The sequence below is a fragment of the Marmota monax genome, unplaced genomic scaffold (assembly GCF_021218885.2).
Source record: "Marmota monax isolate L192 unplaced genomic scaffold, Marmota_monax_Labrador192_F-V1.1 WCK01_AAM20220418_F8-fsc00122, whole genome shotgun sequence".
In the NCBI taxonomy this organism is placed as follows: Eukaryota; Metazoa; Chordata; class Mammalia; order Rodentia; family Sciuridae; genus Marmota; species Marmota monax.
Window position 1 is genome coordinate 4,276,439 of NW_026695223.1, and position 22,885 is coordinate 4,299,323.

A 22,885-nucleotide genomic window follows, 5' to 3' on the forward strand; every position below is an offset into this window, starting at 1 on the left:
CTGGCTTAAAACCTGTGAATCTCCTGTCTCAGCCTCCTGAGCTGCAGGGATTTATAGGTATGTATAAACCTGGGGAGTTTTATTTATAGGTATGTATAAAACCACACCTGGAGGTTTGAACAGGAAATATCTGCTCTCCTGGTAGTGTTTTCTCTTAACTCTCAAGAAAAAAATTGGTGGTTAGGAAGGAAAAATCAGTTCATTCAGTGCCTGTCTGAATGCCCAAGTTCTGAGTTACGATTAATTCACAATTTTCCTATAAAACCATGACATGATAGCTTGCATTACCACCCTAGAAAGTGTAATCAGTTATATAATGGACTAATGAATAGGTGGAATTCAAAATATGGCAATATTTAACCAATCTGAACAGAAAACTAATAAATGCCATTTTCTCAGGCTAATTTCACACAGGTTAATAACACTGCCTCATAGATTAGTCTTCAGGATGTAATATAGTTACATTACTAGTATTTCAACCAAGGTGCTTTGCAGTACTGAAAAGTTAGCAGTCCAAGCAGTTTTATCCTATACTTACATTACATTAGTCATTATATCACAGTGCTATCTACGCAAACAGGTTTAAGTTAAATGTCAGCCTCATCCGCTAATTTATCAAATTCAAATTTAGCTGAATGTGAAGTTATGACATTAAATGGATTTCCTTAATAAAACAATCATCCATGAGAATTGTTAACCAATAGTTCAATAAAGGGACAAGTTCTTCTACATTCCAAGCTGAAGAGATAATGTATTTTAGTGGACATATAATTTTAAGTCAAAGTAGATCTGAGATGTAATCCTCAAATAATATCTTTCTACTCCTGACAAGGAATGGCACATACATACAGTCAGCCGTATCTACAGATAACATGAGGAGAATAAATGAAATGACTGAAAATGTCAATAATACAGCAATCAGTAAAGGGCTTTGGCCCTTGTTTCTTTTTACTTTCTGAGCATCAAAAATCACAAATTAAATTCAGATGTTATTAAATGGCAGTATTCACCAAGTTATTAAATATACAAACAGGTCTAAATATAATCTCTTTTTACAGCCTTTCCTCCAGGCAACAAGTCACTAAGCAAGTTCCAAAAAACTAGTTGTCACACGAGCTCTAGGAATTCTGCATCTGCATTCTACAGAGGCTCAGTCCCAATCCAGTTTCTCCATGTATTCTTGGCATCTTCAGCAGCCCCTCAGTCACAGTTTTCCCTAAGCAAGTATCACAGAACAGCAGGATGAAGCTGAGTAAATAAGAATAGGTAAAACCTTTCCCACTTTTTCTGACCATTATTTCAGACCAGCTGAGAAAAGCAGTTTTCAACAAAGGTTAACACTTAGTTTTACTTTTCCTGACCCAGGAAAATGAAGTAAACTGACATTTCTTCATTCAATTTTAATACTGTTAAGACACTTCCATTTTTACTTTCACCATGTTTTGCCAAGTACTTAAAGGAACTAAGTTCGTACCTACATAACGTTCCACATCCATCACAGAAAAAGCAGGTGGAGGGAGCCTGAGACCTAGATCATCTAATTTAGAGACCATAATAGGGACATCAAATCCATGTTTTTCCAGGTATCTTTGTGTCAGCTGGTTGCCATGCATCTTTACAATGATATCATCGGCACTAAGAAAAACATAAGAATAAAATGTAGTTTTTATCGTTAATTTCAGTTTTAAAACAATACTATGGTAATGGATTATTTCATAAATTGCATAATTATCTGCATTAGTGGTTCTCAACCTATCATACCTAATTCTCTTAATAACAAATGTTTTATAAAACCCCTTTTGTCTAAAGGAAAATTCATAGATAATATAATCTATTTAATTCAATACAAAAGAATTAGAAAAACATAAGGTGCTCTAACTATAAAAAGAAAAAAACTAGCTTATAGTAAAATATGTATTTCAATATGTAAATGTTCAGGTAAATTGTACTAGAATACATAATAAAATAGTAGGATATTTAAAATTAGGTGTAATGAAGGACTGAGTTTAGGAGAAATTAAAGATCAAAAGTCACACAATAGGGCTGGGATGTGGCTCAAGCGGTAGCGCGTTCGCCTGGCATGCGTGCGGCCCGGGTTCGATCCTCAGCACCACATACAAACAAAGATGTTGTGTCCGCCGATAACTAAAAAATAAATATTAGAATTCTCTCTTTAAAAAAAAAAAAAAAAAAGTCACACAATACAAGCTGTGCAGAAAATAAAAAGAGCAATAAAGGGTATAATTTTTAATTAAAAAAATAGTGTTAGTAAAAACAGATTAGATTTTATCTACACAAATATTTGTCAGACACTTCAAAGGGACATAGAACAATTAATTATATGTATATATGACATTGAGACAAGTTCCCCAAATGCCCTCAATAAGAGTTACCAATTTAAATGATATGTTACAACCAGTATTAAACAAATTTTAATACTAGAAGTCACTTAATTCACTAAAACTTGTTGAACTCAGGCGGCCCTCTCTGATGATCTACCCAATCATAATTCCAAAGAAATCCAGTATGCAGCTGCCATACAAAAATAATTGTAAAACTTGCCTTACAGGTTAAAACACAACAATTTCCATTTATCCAATCAGAGCTTAAGTATTTATCTGTAACTTAGGTGGATAGGAGCTGGTTCTCTGAATTACTGGGCTCTGATCTTCCCACCATCTTAATAAGGAAAGAGCAGTTTGAAAACCGAGGCAGCCATTTCCTAGTCTCACATTTAGGAATTTAGGTTTTCTTCATCTGACTCACCTACTGATCTTGAGTTCTGTCCCCATCTTTTAGTTTCCCCAAAAAGCATCCATAATTATCCCTCCTTCCCCCACCCTCTGAGGATTAAATAATTCCTTAAATGCCAAACTAAGAGAGAATTTTAAATCATCTATGTTCCTTGATCTCAAATGTTTAGTGGTTTACTTCCCCTATTGATCAAGAAAATATATATATACCAGTACTAAAATACAGATACATTATTTGCAAGAGGAAAACAACTGGAGACAAATTTAAATATATATCACATGGGGATGTTAAACGAATTATGGTATGTATACACTACTGCAGTTAAGGAGTGTAATAAATCTGTGTATACATATGGAAGAATATCTATGAAATAGAGCAAAAAAGTCAAGTTATACAACACTATGCATAACTTAATTTTTAAAAAATTATCTGGGGGCTGGTGTTGTGGCTCAGCAGTAGAGCACTCGCCTAGCACGTTCAAGGCCCTGGGTTCAATCCTCAGCACCACATAAATAAAATAAAGGAATTGAGTCCAACTACAACTAAAAAATAAATTTTAAAAAAATTATATGCATCAATATATGTTTACACATAATGTTTTAAATGTTATTGTTTATATAGAAAAATATCTTTAAAGATACTACATAGTAAAATAGGGAGGGGATAGAAAGCCTATTCACTTAGTTTTATATACTTCTGTGTTAACTATATCAAATATTTGATTTAGTAATTATTGTTACTCTATTAACATGGTTTTAAATAATGCAAAAATTCATGGAATTAAATAAAATGAAACCAAAACCTTTAATTATTGATAATTACAATTTGGACATTTGTGCAATCTCTAACCTGTTCTAATTTGTGTTCATTTTTTGCAGAAAAACCATGCAAATTATTAGGCCAATGTTTTAAATACTACTTTTTAGGGGGTCACAAATCTATGTGAAAAAAGTAGAGGCGTGGATGGCTCTTATGCCTGAAAAATGCACACTCACACACTGGCACTAAACTGTATATATAACAAAAATCATGTGGAAACATTATGTTTCATATGTTTTCTTTCTGTTTCTGTCTCTCAACAAATCTGATAAAGCCAACATGAATACTTACTAGTATATGTTTCTGTTTAAGGATTATGAGGCAGAGGGACAGATAGGAATCCTAAAGATTGAAGAAAAATAGCAGTTTTCTTTTTTCATTTCATAATCTGAATCAATTCCATTATAGACTGCATGTGATACTGTGATTTAAATTTAAATTGTGCTTCCCCTCTTTAACAAGCCTGGATATGATCTTGTATAAAAGCCCATTAAGCATTATCACTTTAAATAGATGTCAGGCAGTGAGGAGGAAATGATCTAAATTAGCATGATTAAATGCTTTATAATGCTTTTGACTCTCTTTCACAGACAACTCAAATACATTCCATTATTTTTAAAAATCAAAAAGCTCAGTCCTGCTGCCATCAGAAGCTAAGCAATAATTGTGCATTCTTTTGGAGATCCTAGGGCAGAGACAGATATTGAAAACAAGACAAGGGGAAAAAAGAGTTGGAAAGGAGTGAAGGTTAGGTCAAAGAAAAAGAGAAGCAGCAGCTGCATACCTGGTAGAAACAAATACTGGAAACAAGTGCTTCAATCACTATATTTCAAAGTTTTTGAACTGTGACCCACAATTAAGAACTGTATTTTTACATGGTGCTGCACTATGTAGATACATATAACAAAAGTTTCATGAAACTATGCTTACTTACTCCCATTACATTAAATGTACAAATATTTTCTATCCTATTTCATTAAGAAATAAAATGAAAAGCCCGTTGAGAACAATAACATATTAAGTAGTCCAAAGTTTAAAAATACTACTTTAGCCAGCCGCAGTGGCGCACACCTTCTTTTTCACTAAAGTTTTAGAAAATTAAAAAAAGAACACACTTTTGTAAATACTATTCCAGCAGCTCAGGAGGCTGAGGCAGGAGGATCCTGAGTTCAAAGCCAGCCTCAGCAAAAGTGAGGTGCTAAACAACTCAGTGAGCCTGTCTCTAAATTTAAAAAATACAAAACAGGGCTGGAGATGTGACTCAGTGGCTCCGTGGTTGAATGCCCCTGAGTTCAATCCCCAATACCAAAAAAGAAAGAAAGAAAGAAAGAAAACACTACATTAGGGCTGCAGTTGTAGCTCAGTGGTACAGCACTTGCCTGGTATGCGTGAGACCATGGTTTGATCCACACCACCACATAGAAATAAACAAATAAAATAAAAGATCCATTGACAACTAAAAAATATTAAAAAAAAAAAGAAAGAAAGAAAGAAAACACTTTACATAATGTCACTTTATCAGCCAACATTCTTACATTTTGTTTAATCAGAGCAAGTTTTCCATACCTTGGGAAGACTCGAGATCGTAATTCCTTAACAAAAGTCCTAGTTCCAGCTTGCACTGGTTTGGAACCATCATCAACTTCTGTATAGTCATGCCTGTGCCAGTTTCTCCTCTTTTTCACTAAAGTTTTAGAAAGTTAAAAAAAGAACATACTTTTGGTAACTGGTAATACTATATACTTTCTCATTATTGTAGTCTACATTTATCAGAAATAATAACTAAGTACTATAAACTCTCAAATTTTAAATGCATTTCCAGGACACAGAAGTAAATTTTACTTAATCTAATGTTGCCCTTATAGACAATTAAGTGTAGATTTTAAAACTTACTTTTTTATTTCAAAATAATTTAAAAATTAAACCAAAGAATTCAAATCAGCAAATGAAACCTTTTACAATATCTACATTTACCCATACCAGAATATTTCCAAATAATTTTAAATTATGATTTTCACTGGAATATTAGTTCATAACATAATTATCCAGATCATCTAAATTATCTTCTCAGAATAGGGTCTTTTATCCCACATCAGAAATATCTTTTAACAGTATGATTTCTTTTTCTTTTAAGATTTACTCCCAAATAAGCACATTTACCCTGACATGAAAAACTGAGTGGTAATTAAAGCGAGACAGTTGGTATGACAAAATAAACAACTTTATGATTAGTTCCAATGCTAAGAGCCTATGATTCTACAGCTCTGACTCAATCTTGAGTAGTCATAACAATTAAAATCAGGAGACTAGTATTTGATTCTTTTCTATTCCTCTTGCAACCTTGGGCAAGTTACTTAACATCTATGGATCCAGATTTCTCATGATAGTGAAAAGGGATAGGTTAGAGTGCTGATTTTCAAACTGTGAGGATCTCTTCACAAAGAGGGAAGTAGAAAAAAGCCAAGGGAGAAGCTCTGGACCTCATTCCTCTTTCCACCACAATGGTGCCACTTACAACTCTTTTGTGTGTTATCAATGTAAAATTTCAGTTTTAAATCTTTTTTTTTTTAAGCTTGAAAGTCACTCTTATGTATAAAACCCCCATGATTCTGGCAAATGTACTGATGTTTGCAACTTATTCAGAAATTCATCAAAAAGAAAAAAGATGAATACAAAGTGGGATGGTTGCATAAAGAGATAAGTGGTAAAGCAAGTGATGTAAATGTTAATAGTAGAACCCAGCTGGTGAAGATTTATAGGGAGATGTTGTAAAATTACTTCAGCTTTTTCTGTGTTTGAACATTTTCATAACAAAATGTAAGGGGAAAAAAACAACTCTATGATACCAAGGTATTTTACCTTTCACCTTACCAAGATCATAATAAGACAATAATACTTGATCTTCATTTGGATAAAGAGGATCACATCAAATAATAGGAGTGGAAATAGAGTCTGAAACAAAATTCCAAAATAACTTATTGCAACCAGATCTCCAATATGGAAGAGAGTAAATTCCATTTTTAAAAAAATCTCACAAGAAAAATTTAGAATCACAGAGGAATCTTCCTGGAATATTCCACGGAGGGATCCTTTGTATGTTATTTTCTACCTCACTTAAAACCACTCCTAAAATTCAAAGGCATTTCATTCCAGGTTTTTTCCCCCCTACTAAACACTGATATGTAGTTCCATTTATTTTCAAGTGGGATGACAATGTTTATCCTGCTTACCTCTCTTAAGTCATGAGCATTTTCTCCTTATTAAATATTCAAAAGCAATCTAAAGGCAGTCTAGAATTTTAAGACGTGAATGTATCGTGTTATAATTATTTGTTATTCTTAAGCACTTAGTTCACCCTGAATCTTTCTTCAAACAAAATTATGGTTAGTATTCAGACATATTAATCTGTTCCCCTAATTAATTTCTTAGGGTTTATTTCTAGAATTGCTGGAAGGAAGATCATAATTTTTGAGATGCTTGCTACATACTACAAAACTGCCTCCAGAAAAGTATTAGAAACTTGCATTCCTACCAGTACAGTATGGCTCAAAGCTTACCGTTAACAATGAGGATCATCATTTAAAAACAAAAAGAAAGAAAAAAAAAAGCTGCCCATTTGATAAGTGAACAATGATAATGCACTGTTTTAATTTCATTTTTGCAGAGTAATCAATGAAGTACACTGGCTTTGGTATTTGACAGCTAAGGGTTCAAACTCTAGCTCTATCAAACAGGTATATATGAGAGCTACTTACTAATTTTTCCTATATCTCTTATCAAATTGTTATAAATATCGAAGGGGAACATAGATCAAGTACTTACCCACTGTCATACCCTGGTATATAATAAGCAGTTACTATCATTTCTTTAAATGTGCTGACTTTAGGAGATTTAACAGAAGGATACAATTGTCCTATTGAACCAACATGCTTAAAACATAAAATCAGCCACTATAAAGGCTGGCTGAGAGGACAATAAAAGGAACATTTTAGTAGTATCACAGGGAAAGATGAAAAACTTCTATGTTTGGATTACCTGTGCCTGAGGAACACAAAGAATATAGGTTAAAGTGCCAAGCTGTTTTCTGAGACTTACCCTCAAATAACATCCTCAATTCCCAGAGGGTAAAGTCTAAAATTATCATATTAAATGAGTATTATGTTGTCTAAATGGTATCTATAATAAAGATTTCTGGGGAACTCTGAAAGAATCAGGAAACCCTGGGTAGCAAGCAAAAGAGGTTTAATAGCAGAGGGAAAGAAATCAAAAGTAATGAGGGCTGGGAGAAGGTGAGCTTTAAATCAAGACAAAATAGATTATTGAATCTTGGGCATTTTCCCTCTGAGTATTCAGAGCTGGACCTCTGCCCAGAAGATAGCCAATGCCTAATCTTATGTTCTTCAAGAATGAGAAGCACCCCAAGGGCCACATAATAAGCAAGCTACTCTCTAAAGCATCATTATTCAAAGTGCAGGTCATAATCCATTATGGACTATATAATCAATTTAGTGAGTTTGACAAGTTTTTTAAAAGATGAAATCACACAGCGAAAGTAGAAAATAGAGTGCATCACATGTAGTAGTACATTTTTCTGCCTCTAAGTAGTAACTCAATATTTCACATAAATTAAATTAAAATTATTTCATTTTAGGATTATATACTTAAATTCTAAACTAAAATTGTTAGTTCTTTTTGTCCTGAGATAACAACATTGTATTGTTTACTTCCTCCAAGAATTATTCTTAGGCAACAATTATTTCAAATTGTATACCATATACTTCAGTGCTACAGAGTAAAATCCTTTAAAAACATCTAGGACAACAAACTACTCAATTAGACATGTAACAATCCTACCAGTTTATTAACCTTAAGGTTTATACTGTGTAACTAACAAATTAAATAACCTGTGTTTCCTACAAAAATACTTCAACGCACTCATAGTCTAAATTTCTAATTCTCTTACAAAGAAACTGTTACAAAAACTACTAATATTTCTAACAAAACAGATAGATGAGCAGTCACTTGCTAGTAATCTATTTTCAATGATAACTTCAGAGCAACATTTCTATTTTTTTTTTTTAGTTGTACACAATACCTTTATTTTATTTATTTATTTTTATGTGGTGCTGAGGATCGAACCCAGGGCCTCGCATGTACTAGGTGAGTGCTCTACTGCTGAGCCACAACCCCAGCCCTCTATTTTTTTTTTTTTTAAGTACTAGGATAAAGTAAAAAAGTGGTACATTACCTACATCCCACCCACTTCTATAACAAGGTATCTTCAGGCAAAGATGACTTTTAGTTTTAAAATGACAAAACCTACAGTTTCCCTTTAAATTTTGTGAACAGAAACACTAGTTTGCAAGCCAAAATTTTAAAGAAATGTTTATATTTTCTCTCATATTTTTACAGTGACAATTAATATTACAATTTGTTCTTTGGAAGCATCTGAACTGACAATTTAAAATACTAGTATTTTTCCCTTATTCTTTTGACTTACTTAATAAGTTATTTTAAATTCAGACAAAAACTACATTCTAAATATCTTCAGTGAAATCTTCCCTATAATTCTTAGTGGGTATAATGTAATTAATCAGAATATCATTAAAGCATTATCACACACATGTTTTCAAAATATCAATTTTTCAAGCATCCAGTACTTACTCAAGGAGGAACCATGTAGTACTGCACAGTTGGGACAGTGATACAGGTCAATGTCAACAGCATGATGTTCTTCTACTCCAACACAGCTAATATAAAGAAAAATAAAATAAATATTAACTTAATTATAAAAAAATATTTGGAAATTGAGCAGAGAAATGTACTACAACCAGCAAATTCTGTATAATACAAAAACATATGCAAGGATAAATTTTATTTGTTTCTCTATATATTTGCTAAATATTGTGGGGGAGAATCACCCAAATACTCATCAGCAGTATAAACATTGAAAATAATGCAATAAAATAAGCTATAAAATCCTAAACCATTATGCAAAATCTACTCTGGAATTAGTGTCAATAAAGTATGACTCAAAAGAAAAACCATAATGAAAACCTGAAAAATTGAGAACACAATGAAAACACTATATAAAAAAATTTACTGGATGCAGAACTTACAAACAGAAACGTATATCCCTAAATGAATGTGTTAGAAAAAGGCTGAGCTGGGCTGGTGATGTGTACCTGTAATCCCAGCTACTCAGAAAACTGAGGCAGGAGAATACAGATTTCAAGGCCAGCCTGAGTAATGTAACAAGATCATGTCTAAAATACAATAAGAAAAAAAAAAAAAAAGAAAGAGAAGCTGAAACTACTGAGTTAAGCCATATGCTCAAGAAGTTAAAAAAAAAAAGTAATAAAATAAATCTTAAAAACAGAAATAAAAGCATAAAGAGTAGAAATTGATGACATAAAAAACAAACAGGTAACAGAGGATCTAAGTCAAAAATGGATTCTTTGAGGGGCTGGGGTTGTGGCTCAGCAGTAGAGCTCTTGCCTAACACGTGCAAGGTGTTGGGTTCTAGTCTCGGCACCACATAAAAATAAATGAATAAAATAAAGGTATTGTGTCCAACTACAACTAAAAAAATATTTTTTTTAAAAAATGAATTCCTTGAAAAGACTCACAAAATTGGCAAACCGTAGCAAGATCAAGATAAGAGATGGTATTATGAACAATGTTATGAAATTTAAAAAGGCATATATGTGTGAATTACATATATATATATATATATATATATATATATATAATCAACCTATAAAGAAAACTTCAAGTCTAGGTGACATCACAAGCAAGTTCTATCAAACATTCAGTAAATAAATAATTTTAATTATTATGTAAACCTTGCTCTAGACAGTAGGAAAAGGTTTAATTCCCTAGATCATTTTAATGATAGCATAACCTTAGTACCAAAACTTGGAAAGGATGATTGTAGGTCACTCTTGCTTATAAGCAAAGATACAAATAGAAAGTTTGGTCTATCACAGGAATGCAAGGTACTTTTTAATATTAAAAAAAAAATAACCAGTGAAATTAACCACATTAATAGATTAAAATTTTAAAAAGCATATTACACTTTTAAAACATACAGGGCAAATATTTGATAAAGTTCAACATTAACTTGTGATTAAAAAAGCAAACAAACAGAACCTCTCAGCAAACTAAAAGTAGAGGATAACTCCAATAAAAGGTAACTCTTAAAAAATTCTATGCAAATAACATGAAAGCAGTCACTTTCAGATTAAGAACACAGGAGAAACACTTGATGGTACCACTTCTGCTAAGCATTTTGCTGCAGAAGCAAGATGGTATAGTAAAATAAGAAAAACAATAAAAGGGTAAAAGAATTGGACAATTAAAAGCTGTTATTTGCAAATGCAATGGTAGCACATGCAGAGAACACAAAAATGATAAATTATCAGAATCAATTGCTAGATATAATCAATATATAAAAATAATCATATCTCCTTATATCAACAATAGAAAGATAAAAAATGAAATAAAACATGATGAGCAGTCAGGCATTGTGGCATACACCTGTAACACTTGTTACTCAGGAGGCTAAGGCAGAAGGATCTCAAGTTTGATAGTAAACTGCCCCCCTGAGTTCAATCCCCAATACCAAATAAACAAAACAAAACTTCATGTACAAATTACATTAAAAATGCTAAGAAACACTGAAATAAATTTAATTATAAAACATCATTGAAAGACTTTAAACAAGACCTTAAATAAAGAGAGATTTACATCATGATCACATAGTTTCAATAAGGTAAAGATTAATTTTTCTCAAAGTGATTTATACATTCAATTTAATCCCAATCAAAATCTGTGGAAAATATAAAGGGCCAAGAATATGCTTGGCATTCTTAGGGGGAAAAACATCTACCAGGTATCAAGATTTATTTTAAAGCTATAGGAATCAAGGTAACTCAGAACAGATGCCTGTACCCAACCCTACCCCCACAAAAAATCTATGCATATGTGGACATTTATGTTTAACCTAGGAGGCACTGCAGGTCACATGAACAAGCACAGGCAAGTTTTCAATAGAGTTCCAGAGACACACTGTATATATCTGCATGGGATTATAAACCTAAACACAAAAGGAGAAAGTACAAAGATTATGCAACACAATGTAGAAAATATCTTTAGGACTTTGTGGCAGGAAGGGTTGTCTTTCTTATGTTTTTGGTTTTGGTTTTCTGTCAGTATTGGGGATTGAATCCAAAGGTACTCTACCACTTAGCTACATCCTTGTCCTTTTTTATTTTTTATTTTGAGAGAGAAAGTCTCACTAAATTGAACCTGAAATCCTCCTGCCTCCACCTCTTGAGTATCTGGGATTACAAGTGAGTAGCTGAGGTTACAGGCATGTTCCAAACACAGCAGGAAGGGTCATCTTAATCAAAACATAAAAAGTACTCTCTATAAGTGGAACAACTTTTAATTGAAGCCATATTTAAAATAACCTGTTTATTTAATGATAAAGAATGAAATAAACCAGAGTAGAAGACATTATAATACAGATAACCACTAAAGAAATTTTATCTAGAATATAATGAACTCCTACAAATTAATAAGAAGGGGGAAAAAAGAACCAGCCAATAGGGGTGGGAGGGTGTGCTGGGGATTGAACTAAGAGACACTTGACCACTGAGCCACATCCCCAGTCCTATTTTGTATTTTTATTTAGAAACAGGATCTCACTGAGTTGCTTAGCCCCTTGCATTTGCTGAGGCTGGCTTAGAAACCATGATCTTCCTGCTGTAGCCTCCCCAGCTGCTGGGATTGCAGGTGTGCACTATTGCACCCAGCTATATTCCCACTTTTAAATAGTGGTGTCAGAAATGAGAGAAAAATGTTATGTGTCCATAAAAACCTAAAGTGGGCTCATATCAATAAGCTCATCTATGAACATCTAAGATACATAAGTGAGACTCCCATAAAGCTTAGGGAAGAGAAAGAAACAGGCGTTTTGATTAGTCAAAACTTAGCTATTAGTCCTCAAAAACCCAGAAATTGCCCTCTCTGGATTCTATTCTTCATGTCCCTTCTCATACCATTTAATCTGTTTTACTAAAATGTCAGTGATGTCTGCAGATTTTGGCCAATTTTCAATCAACCATCAGAACACTTACAGCTACATTTATTTCTAAATCTAAACATTTAACAAATTTGGTAAATCAGCAAAAACATTAAATTTGATAAATGAATAAACCTTTAAAAGTCCACTTTATCAAATAAAACATAATTTTAAAAAAAACAAATTTAACATAAAATTTTAATTTTCCTAAACCAAGATTATTTTGGATCTTTGAAGAGCACTAAAAGGAATTACTACATTCACTTCAGTTCCTCTCTCGGGGAGGGACAGACAACTGCTCTCCACTCTTCATTAAGCCTACTCACTCTGCCCCTCACCCCCCATTAAAAGAATTCTAGAATCACTATGTCTTCTAACAGACATGTTAAGAGCAATTGCAGTAGGATGCATAAAATGTACAGCTTTGAAAGCAAGTTTTGTAAGAATCACTTTCAAATCTGACACTAAATTTTCTCTGGTCTCTTCCATTCCATTTATTTCCCCTGTCAAATTTTCCTTCAGATTAAAACTTTCAGTTTTTCCTACCAGCAAAACATTCCATGTTTATTAGACTATTGTGTAGGGGACAGGAGTGGGCTTTCCTGTGTGGTGACTATCTGACCTTTGATGAATAGCTCCCATCTACAGAACAGCCTCACTGCCATTTGGTGAGTGGGGCAGTGACAACTTTAGCACATTCTATTGTCTTAATCTTCTCAAATGTTGCTTAGCTGGCTTTTTTGGACACTTGATAAGAAGAGAATTGAATTAATGGCCAACCAGAATTCCCTGGGATCTGCCAAACACTTTTTCTCTTGGATAATGCTCTCATTTATATTTTCTACTCTTGGTGCTAGGAGAGTGGTCATCAAATTCTTTAAGACCTTAGTATCAATGGGCTTCATTAGATATTCCTCTTACTTAAAAACACTCTCTCCGTTCTTTTTTTTTCCCTCTCCATTCTTTACCAAGCAGTCTTACCCTGCCTCATCTTCAAAGTCTAGCACAAATTCTTTGTCAGTGCAACCACACTTGAGCACCCCAAGGAAGTCCCTCAACATTTTATTGATGTACATTTCCACTCATTTTGGCCTAATACTGAGCTATTTTGAATACCCTGTTTCCTGAACTAAACTCCCTAAGACTCTCTCAGTTCCAAGCACATGATCCCAGTTATACTCCATGTATGTGTAATATGCCCAAATACATTCTACTATCATGTATAACTAAAAAAGGACAACAAAAAACTAAAAATCCTGTTGTCAAGCTTCTAATGAAATCATTTCATGATGAGTACATGAAACACATGTGTCAAACATTACTTCTATGCTGGCATCTTAAACTCTTGGCTTCCTGAGTGCAGAAGACATGCTTACTGTTACTTGTTGTTGTCTCTTGACAATGAACACAGAGTAGGTAATGCAAATTATGAATAAGCACAAATAAACCATTCTCTCATGAAGGTAATAATTTCTATTGAATTCCTTCTAAACAAGAAAATGGTGTATAACATTTCTGAAATATCAAAAAAAAAAAGACCTGTGGTCCTTCCACTAGTCATTCTATCTCTCAAACTAACATTTTCTAGTTCCTCTTCACTAGTCAACTTTCCACCTCTCCAGCTGCATGAGGTGTGTCCACAGAGACTAAGGGAAGCTATAATACAAACAGTGCCCAGTGCACCTGCTATTTTGTGGAAATAAAAACTATACTTTTATGTATAACCAGCGATACAAAAGAAAAATAATCAGTGATACAGCAAAAAAAAAAAAAAAAAAAAACTGCCCAAAATGAATATTATGTGAAAATTTAATTAAGAATTTTATAAATCGTCTTGGAGGAGAAAAAATGAATCCGGGAGTTCACACATGCTAGGCAAGTGCTCTACCACTGAGCTACACCCTCAGTTGCCAAAATTATCATTTTATAGAGCAAAATTTTTGGTATAATGTACTAATTGCCTTCTGCCTTCTCTGTTCACCCCCACCTCCCTTAACATTAAAGAAAGATGAACAGTAACGAACACCTAGAGCTCAAAGGTAGAAAATCCTTGCTTCTAACTGATTCCACCATCACAAGTTATCTCCTTTATGAAAAAAACAAATACATACTACTGTCTTAATATATTTGACTGATGAATTCTACCTAACAACTTTTGCAAAGAAGAAACTTATACAAAAGTTTGTTTGAATCTAGATGTTCATTAAATATTTGCTAGTCCAACTCCTTATGAAAGGCAAAACTTAAAGAATTAACATTCCAAGAAAACTTTTTCTAAACCCTTTAATAAATTTGGTCTAAATATGGCTCCCCAAACTAGCATTAGAATCCCATGCAGAGCTTTTCCAGACTGGTACTAGGCAGCCTTTCAAAAGATTGAAGCAGCTCTATAAGAAGGGTTATGGGAAGAGCTCCAAAATACATTGTAAAACAAAACAAAACAACAACAAAAAAAAAAAAAAAAAAGCCAGGTACGTAACAGTTTTATAATATTCCCCCTAGAAACACACATTTGTAGATGCAAGGTGTATTCTAGAAATATATGCAAGAAACTGGTAGCAGAGACTGCCTCTGGGAAAGAAGAATGAATGGATACAAGAATGAAAGAGAGGATTTTTACCATATAGCCTTCTATTTTTGAAATTTGTACTGTGCACTGGTTATTTTTAAAAAGAAAAACACATTCCTGAGCCCCACCTTTAATCTACAGGGAAAAGGTAAGGGTTGGCCCAATAATCTTTATTCTTAACAAGTTCCCTAGGTGATTCTTTTGCAGCCAACTCATCAAAAAGTGGCACTGGGGAACGAGTGACCTAAAACCCTAGCACAGAGGCTAGCAGAGTACCTTATTCACAACTATTTCCTGTGAAAACTCCATTACTCCAATTAGACTTTGAGCTCCTACTGGGTAATACTTAATACATAATTCAGAATTTCCTACTCTCAACAGACCTATCTAAAGCTGATTCCACACAAAATATTTACTGATTGATACAAAGCAAGAATGTAAAGCACAATGGGGAGGCATTATTTGGGGGATGCATTACTTTGGGCTAATAACCTGTAGACTGCTTAAACATGTATTTTGCAAATATGAAGGACTAGAAAGTGAATGTGAGGGGGGAAATAAACTCTCCTTTCGAGATCTTATTCTGAAATCCTTATAATTTTTGTCAATGAAAAAGAATGCAGTATTTTTACTGCAGGTTTAGTTGCACGTATAATCCTTTTGTATAGAAACAGTCCCTATTCATTACAAATTTATATAAAATGCTCATTTACTTTGTTATCCTTTCATGCTTTTCTTTCATGTAGCCCCCAAACCCCTATATTAACTTGATTTTACAAACAGACTATCTATAGATAATAGATGCAGAAATCAATTTTAAATGAACCAACAGCCATCAGAAACACTGCAATCCAGTTGCAGTTTTATTTCCCATTGAGAGTACAGAAAGAAAAGTTATGTTTTCTAGGACAAGATGACACCTTTGGAAAATTTAATATATGCAGGGCTAAGAGACTATCCCATGGAATAAAAGTTAACAGATAGTCAAAAGTGTTTATATCCAGGACACTTAGTGATGTGTCAGCTGCCAAGGACTGAAATCAACTAAAGCAGATCAAATCTTTCTGCTAACCTTTCTCATCTCATATGTAATAATAGTTCCAGGGCTTGCATTTAAAGGAAAGAACACATGCCAAGCCAAGCAAAAGCATTTACATTAGAAAACTTCCTGTTGGACAGAAACTAAGGTAACATACTTCACGGGACTTAATACTGTTAGCATGTTCCTTCATTCTTCATGAGAGATTTCAACCACAGAAATCCTGTCATAATCCATAACAAATATCCCAAAGTGGAATTTCATATGTGACTCAGGAGATCTCAAAGAATTTCAATACAATTACAAATCAGAAATGCTCATCAACAGTGAAATGGGTAGTACAGATTTATGTGGAAAAGTCCAACAACAAGCACTGGACCATCTTATTTCAACACATATAAGTCAGAGAGACATTTAAAGTGTGCAATATACAAAAGAAGGACTTTTTACTTATTCATATATTGGTTCCTTTCAAAAAACAGTTTGTCATTACAGGTTCCTGTCCCTTTTGTAACTTTTAATTTCCACTAAGGTCAGATGATGGATGACTGACAAATGCAAGAGAAACACAGGCAGCCCATGTTTTGCATGATAGCACAGGACCATAAAAGTAACTATACAAAGCCATCTTAATAATCAATGGTGGAAATTACAATTGTTCTGTGACCTTGAAAAATGTTTGTCAAAGCCTTAAAACCTTTCATACTGTTGTTACAATATAGAGTGAAACCAAGAATAGTAATATTTCTTTCTATATATTTCTTTAATATACTTTAATACATTGTGCTGATTAAGTGTGTCTTCACTAAGTGCCTCTGGCTGGATGGCTAGAGTCACTCCAGGGTTGGTAGCGTCAATGTTTCCATGTCAGTTATTTACGCTATTACTCCAGTTAGGACCAATTCAATTTCACTTCCAGCAAGATCACTTTCTGTTTCTTTGCTGCACTTTCATCTTTACTGGTCACTTTGCTCTTTCAATTATCCATTTTGATAATATATCCTGTGGGTTTGTTCCTGGGAGGCAAGGTGGCAGCACAACACACTTTCTTGTCTGGTGAACTGGAGAACAGATGTACATCTCTTACTTATAAAGTGATTTTGGATCTGCACACTAAAGAGGTAGCAGTAAGTCTACATGCATTCACAGGTAATTTGTCATTTGACTATAATTTGAATACTGGGGAACTGATGTTATTCAAGCCATCTAAAGGAAATCAGTGCAAGAGCTAAAATAAGGACAAAGACTGCCTATACAGAATTCACCGGAAAAAATATTTTTAAAACTGTCCCACAAGACAAGGATACTAACAAAAAAAAATTTCATAATTGATAACACTGAGAAACACTGGGTTAAAATCAAATCACCTTTATTTACCAGCTTAACAAGTTAACCAGCACTCCAGAGTTCCATGATGGGAATCTAACATAAGTGATAAATACTACACTCTAACCTCAGGTCAGTCTTTCTCTCTTTCTTTCTTTTTCATGAAACACTTTGTCAGGCTATTACCTTCCACCGTAGGAAAGTGTTTTAGGTTACTTTTCAGGCTCATAAGGTGTGAAGAGTTTACTGTTATAAATTTAACATTTTTAAGACTTAATTTTTGTTTGACCATTTTATAATTGGTATAAAGTACCAATAAATCAAATGCATTGTATTAACAACAGAGAAAATCAGTGATAGCATTATCAAGCATTCACTGACTACCAGCAAAGCACATTAGTAGAATACATATAAGCCAAATTTTTAAAATCTTTTTAAAATATTTAATTGACTTTATTTTTTAAATACATGACAGTGGAATGCATTACAATTCTTTTTTTAATCTTATTTTTTTAAATACAGGACAGCAGAATGCATTACAATTCTTATTACACATATAGAGCACAATTTTTCATATCTTTGTATATAAAGTATGTTCACGCCAATTCATGTCTTTATACATGTACTTTGTTCTGGGGGGTTTTTTTGCATTACAATTCTTATTACACATATAGAGCACAATTTTTCATATCTCTGTTTGTATATAAAGTATGTTCACACCAATTCATGTCTTCATACATATACTTTGGATAACGATGTCTATTACATTCCACCATCATTGCTAACCCCCTGCCCCTCCCTTCCCACCCCTCTATTCCTCCCATGCTCCCTCTCCCTACCCCATTATGGGTCAGTCATCTTATAGCACAGAAAACATTTGGCATTTGTTTTTTGGGGATTGGCTAACTTCACTTAGCATTATTTTCTCCAATGCCATCCATTTACCTGCAAATGCCATGATTTTATTCTTTTTTTATTGCTGAGTAATATTCCATTGTGTATATATGCCACATTTTTAAAAATCTATTCATCTACTGAGGGGCATCTAGGTTGGTTCCACAGTTTAGCTATTGTGAATTGTGCTGCTATAAACATTGATGTGGCATTGTCCCTGTAATATGCTGTCCTATAACTTTTGGGTATAGACCAAGGAAAGGGATAGCTGGGTCAAATGCTGGTTCCATTCCCAGTTTTCCAAGGAATTTCCATACTGCTTTCCATATTGGCTACACCAATTTGCAATCCCACAAGCAATGTATGAGTGTGCCTTTTTCCCCATATCCTCACCAACACTTACTGTTGTCTGTCTTCAAAATAGCTGCCATTCTGACTGAAGTAAGATGATATCTTAGAGTAGTTTTGATTTGCATTTCTCTAATTATGAGAGATGATGAACATTTTTTCATATATTTGTTAATTAACTGTATATCTTCTTCTGAGAAGTGTCTGTTCATGTCCTTGGCCCATTTATTGGTTGAGTTATTTGTTTTTTTGGTGCTTAGCTTTTTGAGCTCTTTACATTCCCTAGAGATTAATGCTCTATCTGATGTGTGAGGGGTAAAAATTTGCTCCCAAGATGTAGGCTCTCTATTCACCTCGCAGTTTGTTTCTTTTGCTGAGAAGAAACTTTTTAGTTTGAGTCCATCCATTTATTGATTCTTGGTCTTAATTCTTGTGCTATAGGAGTCTTATTAAGGAAGTTGGGGCCTAATCCCACATGATGAAGAATAGGGCCTACTTTTTCTTCTATTAAACACAGAGTCTCTGGTTTAATTCCTAGGTCCTTGATCCACTTTGAGTTGAATTTTGTGCATGGTGAGAGATAGAGGTTTAACTTCATTTTGTTGCATATGAATTTCCAGTTTTCCCAGCACCATTTGTTGAAGAGGCTATCTTTTCTCCAGTGCATGTTTTTGTGAGCCAAATTTAAAAAAAAAATTTTAACCTCAAAACTTAGCAAAGACATTTGTCTCAAATTATTATTATTTTTTCTTTTTCCAGTACTAGGATTGAACCCAAGGGCACTCTACCACATCCTCAGCCCTTTTGAGCTATATCCACAGCCCTTTTATAGTTTATTTTGAGAGTTTTGATAAATTGCCCAGGCTGACCTCCAATTTATGATCTTTCTGCCTGAGCTTCCTGAGTAGCTGGGATTACAGGTGTGCACTACATCCAACTTTAAATTACTCATATTACAAATAATTACCAAGTATGTGCAGGATACTTGCAAAGCTAAAGCCTAAAAACTGAGTACTCTTACATTAAGGAGCTACCAATTTTATTAAAATACAAAACCAAAATAAGAAGTAAGATACACTATCTCTAAACCATCTGATTGTGTTCTGTAAAATAACATGGAAAGGTAGACTATCCTCACCACCAGGCACAGCTTCTATCTTAGGAAGAATATAAAGTGATCTAGTACCATGCACACTTGCTTCAAAAATTCCAACTCTGACTGCTAGGCCTATTCAAATGATATCTGACAAATCCTTTAGCTTGGCTTGACTCCATTCCTGGTAAGGCCCCATACTATTGTCACCAATGTATCAGAAAGATGGAGTGGGCATATTAAGCTGTCCTGTGTCTGATTCCCCACAGAAATCTTTAGTTTTGCTCTAGTTATAAGAACAGAAAATTAGGAGCAGGGGCTGACCAAAAGCAGACTAAGCAGCAGCAGGAAAAATAAACTGCAAAAATGGAGATGAAACCCTATGAATAAATGACAACTGTTCTGGGGCTATTTAGTACACAAAGAGTCCAAAAGCCCACATGACACGGAAAATAACTAAGGTCCATGATACTTAGTCATTAAAATTAGTGTACTATTCTATTAAGAAGAGCATAATATATCCGACAAAATCCTTCTAAAAATAGTTGACATATGAAGAAGTTTATCTCCTGAATAACTTTTCTGAGGACACTCAGTTACTTCACAAGTAAATCCTTCAGTTAGATGAAAATCTTATTTAAGTAGACCATACCACTTCCCAAAAAAGGTAAAATAGCTGCTAGTTTTCCTACGTGCTAATTACCTGTGCATTGTTAACAATTTATTGCAGTGTTCCCATCCTAAAGGTTACTTCCCACTCTGGGGCATTTCTGGTGTTTTGATAAACATAGGATTTGAAAGGAAGACAGAAATAAAATAGCAACAAACTTCGAATTAAAATCACATCACACTATAACTTCCAGGCAGGATACCTTCTCAAAGTAGCAAGACCAAAAAACTATTCCATGAGATAAGGAAGCAGTTTTCATAATCTGAGAGCTACATTCATAACACATCTGCACATAGATGTAAGTAAATGAAATCATATCACTATACAGATATTATAACTATGATGTCAAAAACCTATTATCAATGAAATCCAAATTCTTCTCCCACCCCCTTTTGGAACCCAGGCCCTCAAAAAGGCTTGGTAAGTGCTACTACAGAGCTACACCTCCAAATCCCCCACCCAAGCTTGCCATTCTAATCCAACATTTCTCATTTATCATCTTTATTCTCAATAATTTATCTACTGGTTTAGTTTGGAGTCCCCAGAAGCAGATCTTGAGACCTGATTTGAGTGTAAGTAGCCATTCATACAGGAGGTAATCACCTGGAAGCACTAGTAGGAAAGTGGAAGGGTGAGACAGGGAAAGGGAGCAAGTCACAAAGTACCTTAATAAGCAATACCCTCTGGGGACATTTGGACTATGCAGAGGGGCTTCAGGGTGGGGCCTGAGGGGCCCACCCAGCACAAGAGGAAGTTTGCTTATCCATTGTTTCCCCTTAGACAATGTTGGAGGGCTAGCCCAGAGGCATTAACATCCCAGTATTTCCAGCCTGCTTCAAGTACAAGCTGCTGAGCAACTGCAGCCAGAGAAGGCTCTTAGGCTAAGTCTCTGGTGCTTTTAGCAATAAATTTTCCAGAGGCAGAAAGAAACAGAGAAAGTCAGGGATGTGGGTGGAGCTCTAAAGAATCCATTACCTGTGTGAAATTCTACTCCACACACACACACACACACACACACACACATATTTAACCAGCCCATTCTTTGCATGCACATGCTCCTCTCAATACCCACTGTGCTCTTCCCACTTCTCTGATGTCCCATCATCCTCTCTGGGATAAACACTGCATAAGAATATATACAAGATAAGTATAATATGTAAATTTATTATAGGTAAGCAGGTATAGATCAAATAAATAATCTTAAGCACTATTTAATACTTAATTCAACATAAGTAATATTTAATACTAATAATTTAATGTGAATAATAAGCAATATTTAATATTAAATTTGTCCAACTTGATGAGGAAATCACAATTGATTTGTATAAGAGAAAAAGAACCATCTTTGGAAAAATAATCATTCCTAGCAACTTACTCTATGTCAGTTCCAGAGCCAAAAATGAAACTGATGAGTTTTAAAAACAAATCTTGTCCTACCAGTGAGGCAGATTTACCTCTAATGTGTAGAAGATTGAGATGTGGAGTAGGTAAAGAAAGGAAAATAGTCTTTTAGACAAAAGGAACTAAAATACACAAGCTATCTTTTTTAAATATGTTTTTAATTGTAGATGGACACAATGCCTTTATTTTTTTTAATGTGGTGCTAAGGATCAAACCCAGTGCCCTCCACATGCGAGGCAAGCACTCTACCACTGAGCTACAAGCTCCTACAAGCTATTTAAGTTCTGCAAAGCAAGTAACACTTTAGGAAATATTTAAGAATGGGGAAATTGTGCTGATGACCAGGGAATGTCCAGAGAAGCTTTTCATATAAGAACAAATGTTATGCTAAATTACATTTAAGAATAGGGTGGGGTGGGGTGGAGTGAGGGGACAGAAGATATGGAGAGGGATGGCTCTGAAAATGAGGAGGAAGTCAAGAAGCTAGGACCAGGCAAAAGACTGGGTCAAGAAGATATAGCTAGAAGATAACCAAACCCATGGAAGAAGGCAAAAGCAAGGAAGAGACATACTAAGAGACAAAGGTGCATGCTGTATTATAGATGGGTAAAATACACACTTGATATCACCTTCTTCCCCTTATCAAGAGATACTTATTGTGCCAGGTACAGTGTTCTAAGTCTGTAATCCCAGCTATTTGGGAGGCTAAACAGGAGAGAGAGCAAGTTCAAGGCCAGTCTGTACAACTTAGTGAGATCTATCTCAAAAAGGGCTGGGAAGGCCAGGGTTGTGGCACAGCAGTAGATCACTCACCTAGCAAATGCAAACCCTGGGTTCAATCCTCAGCATCACAAATAAATAGATAGATAGATAGATAGATAGAT

General features: G+C 34.3%; 1 protein-coding gene across 1 annotated transcript in view; it reads right to left on the reverse strand.

Moving 5' to 3' along the window:
* Positions 1 to 22,885, reverse strand: part of Kdm7a (lysine demethylase 7A) — a 75,694-nt gene that overhangs the window by 36,933 nt on the left and 15,876 nt on the right. Inside the window, exons 2-4 of the mRNA XM_046434210.2 lie at positions 9,238 to 9,323; positions 5,140 to 5,257; positions 1,475 to 1,635 (exon numbers count right to left, since the gene is read on the reverse strand). Of these exons, the coding sequence (XP_046290166.1) occupies positions 1,475 to 1,635; positions 5,140 to 5,257; positions 9,238 to 9,323 (365 nt within the window). The remainder of the gene's footprint in view (positions 1 to 1,474; positions 1,636 to 5,139; positions 5,258 to 9,237; positions 9,324 to 22,885) is intronic.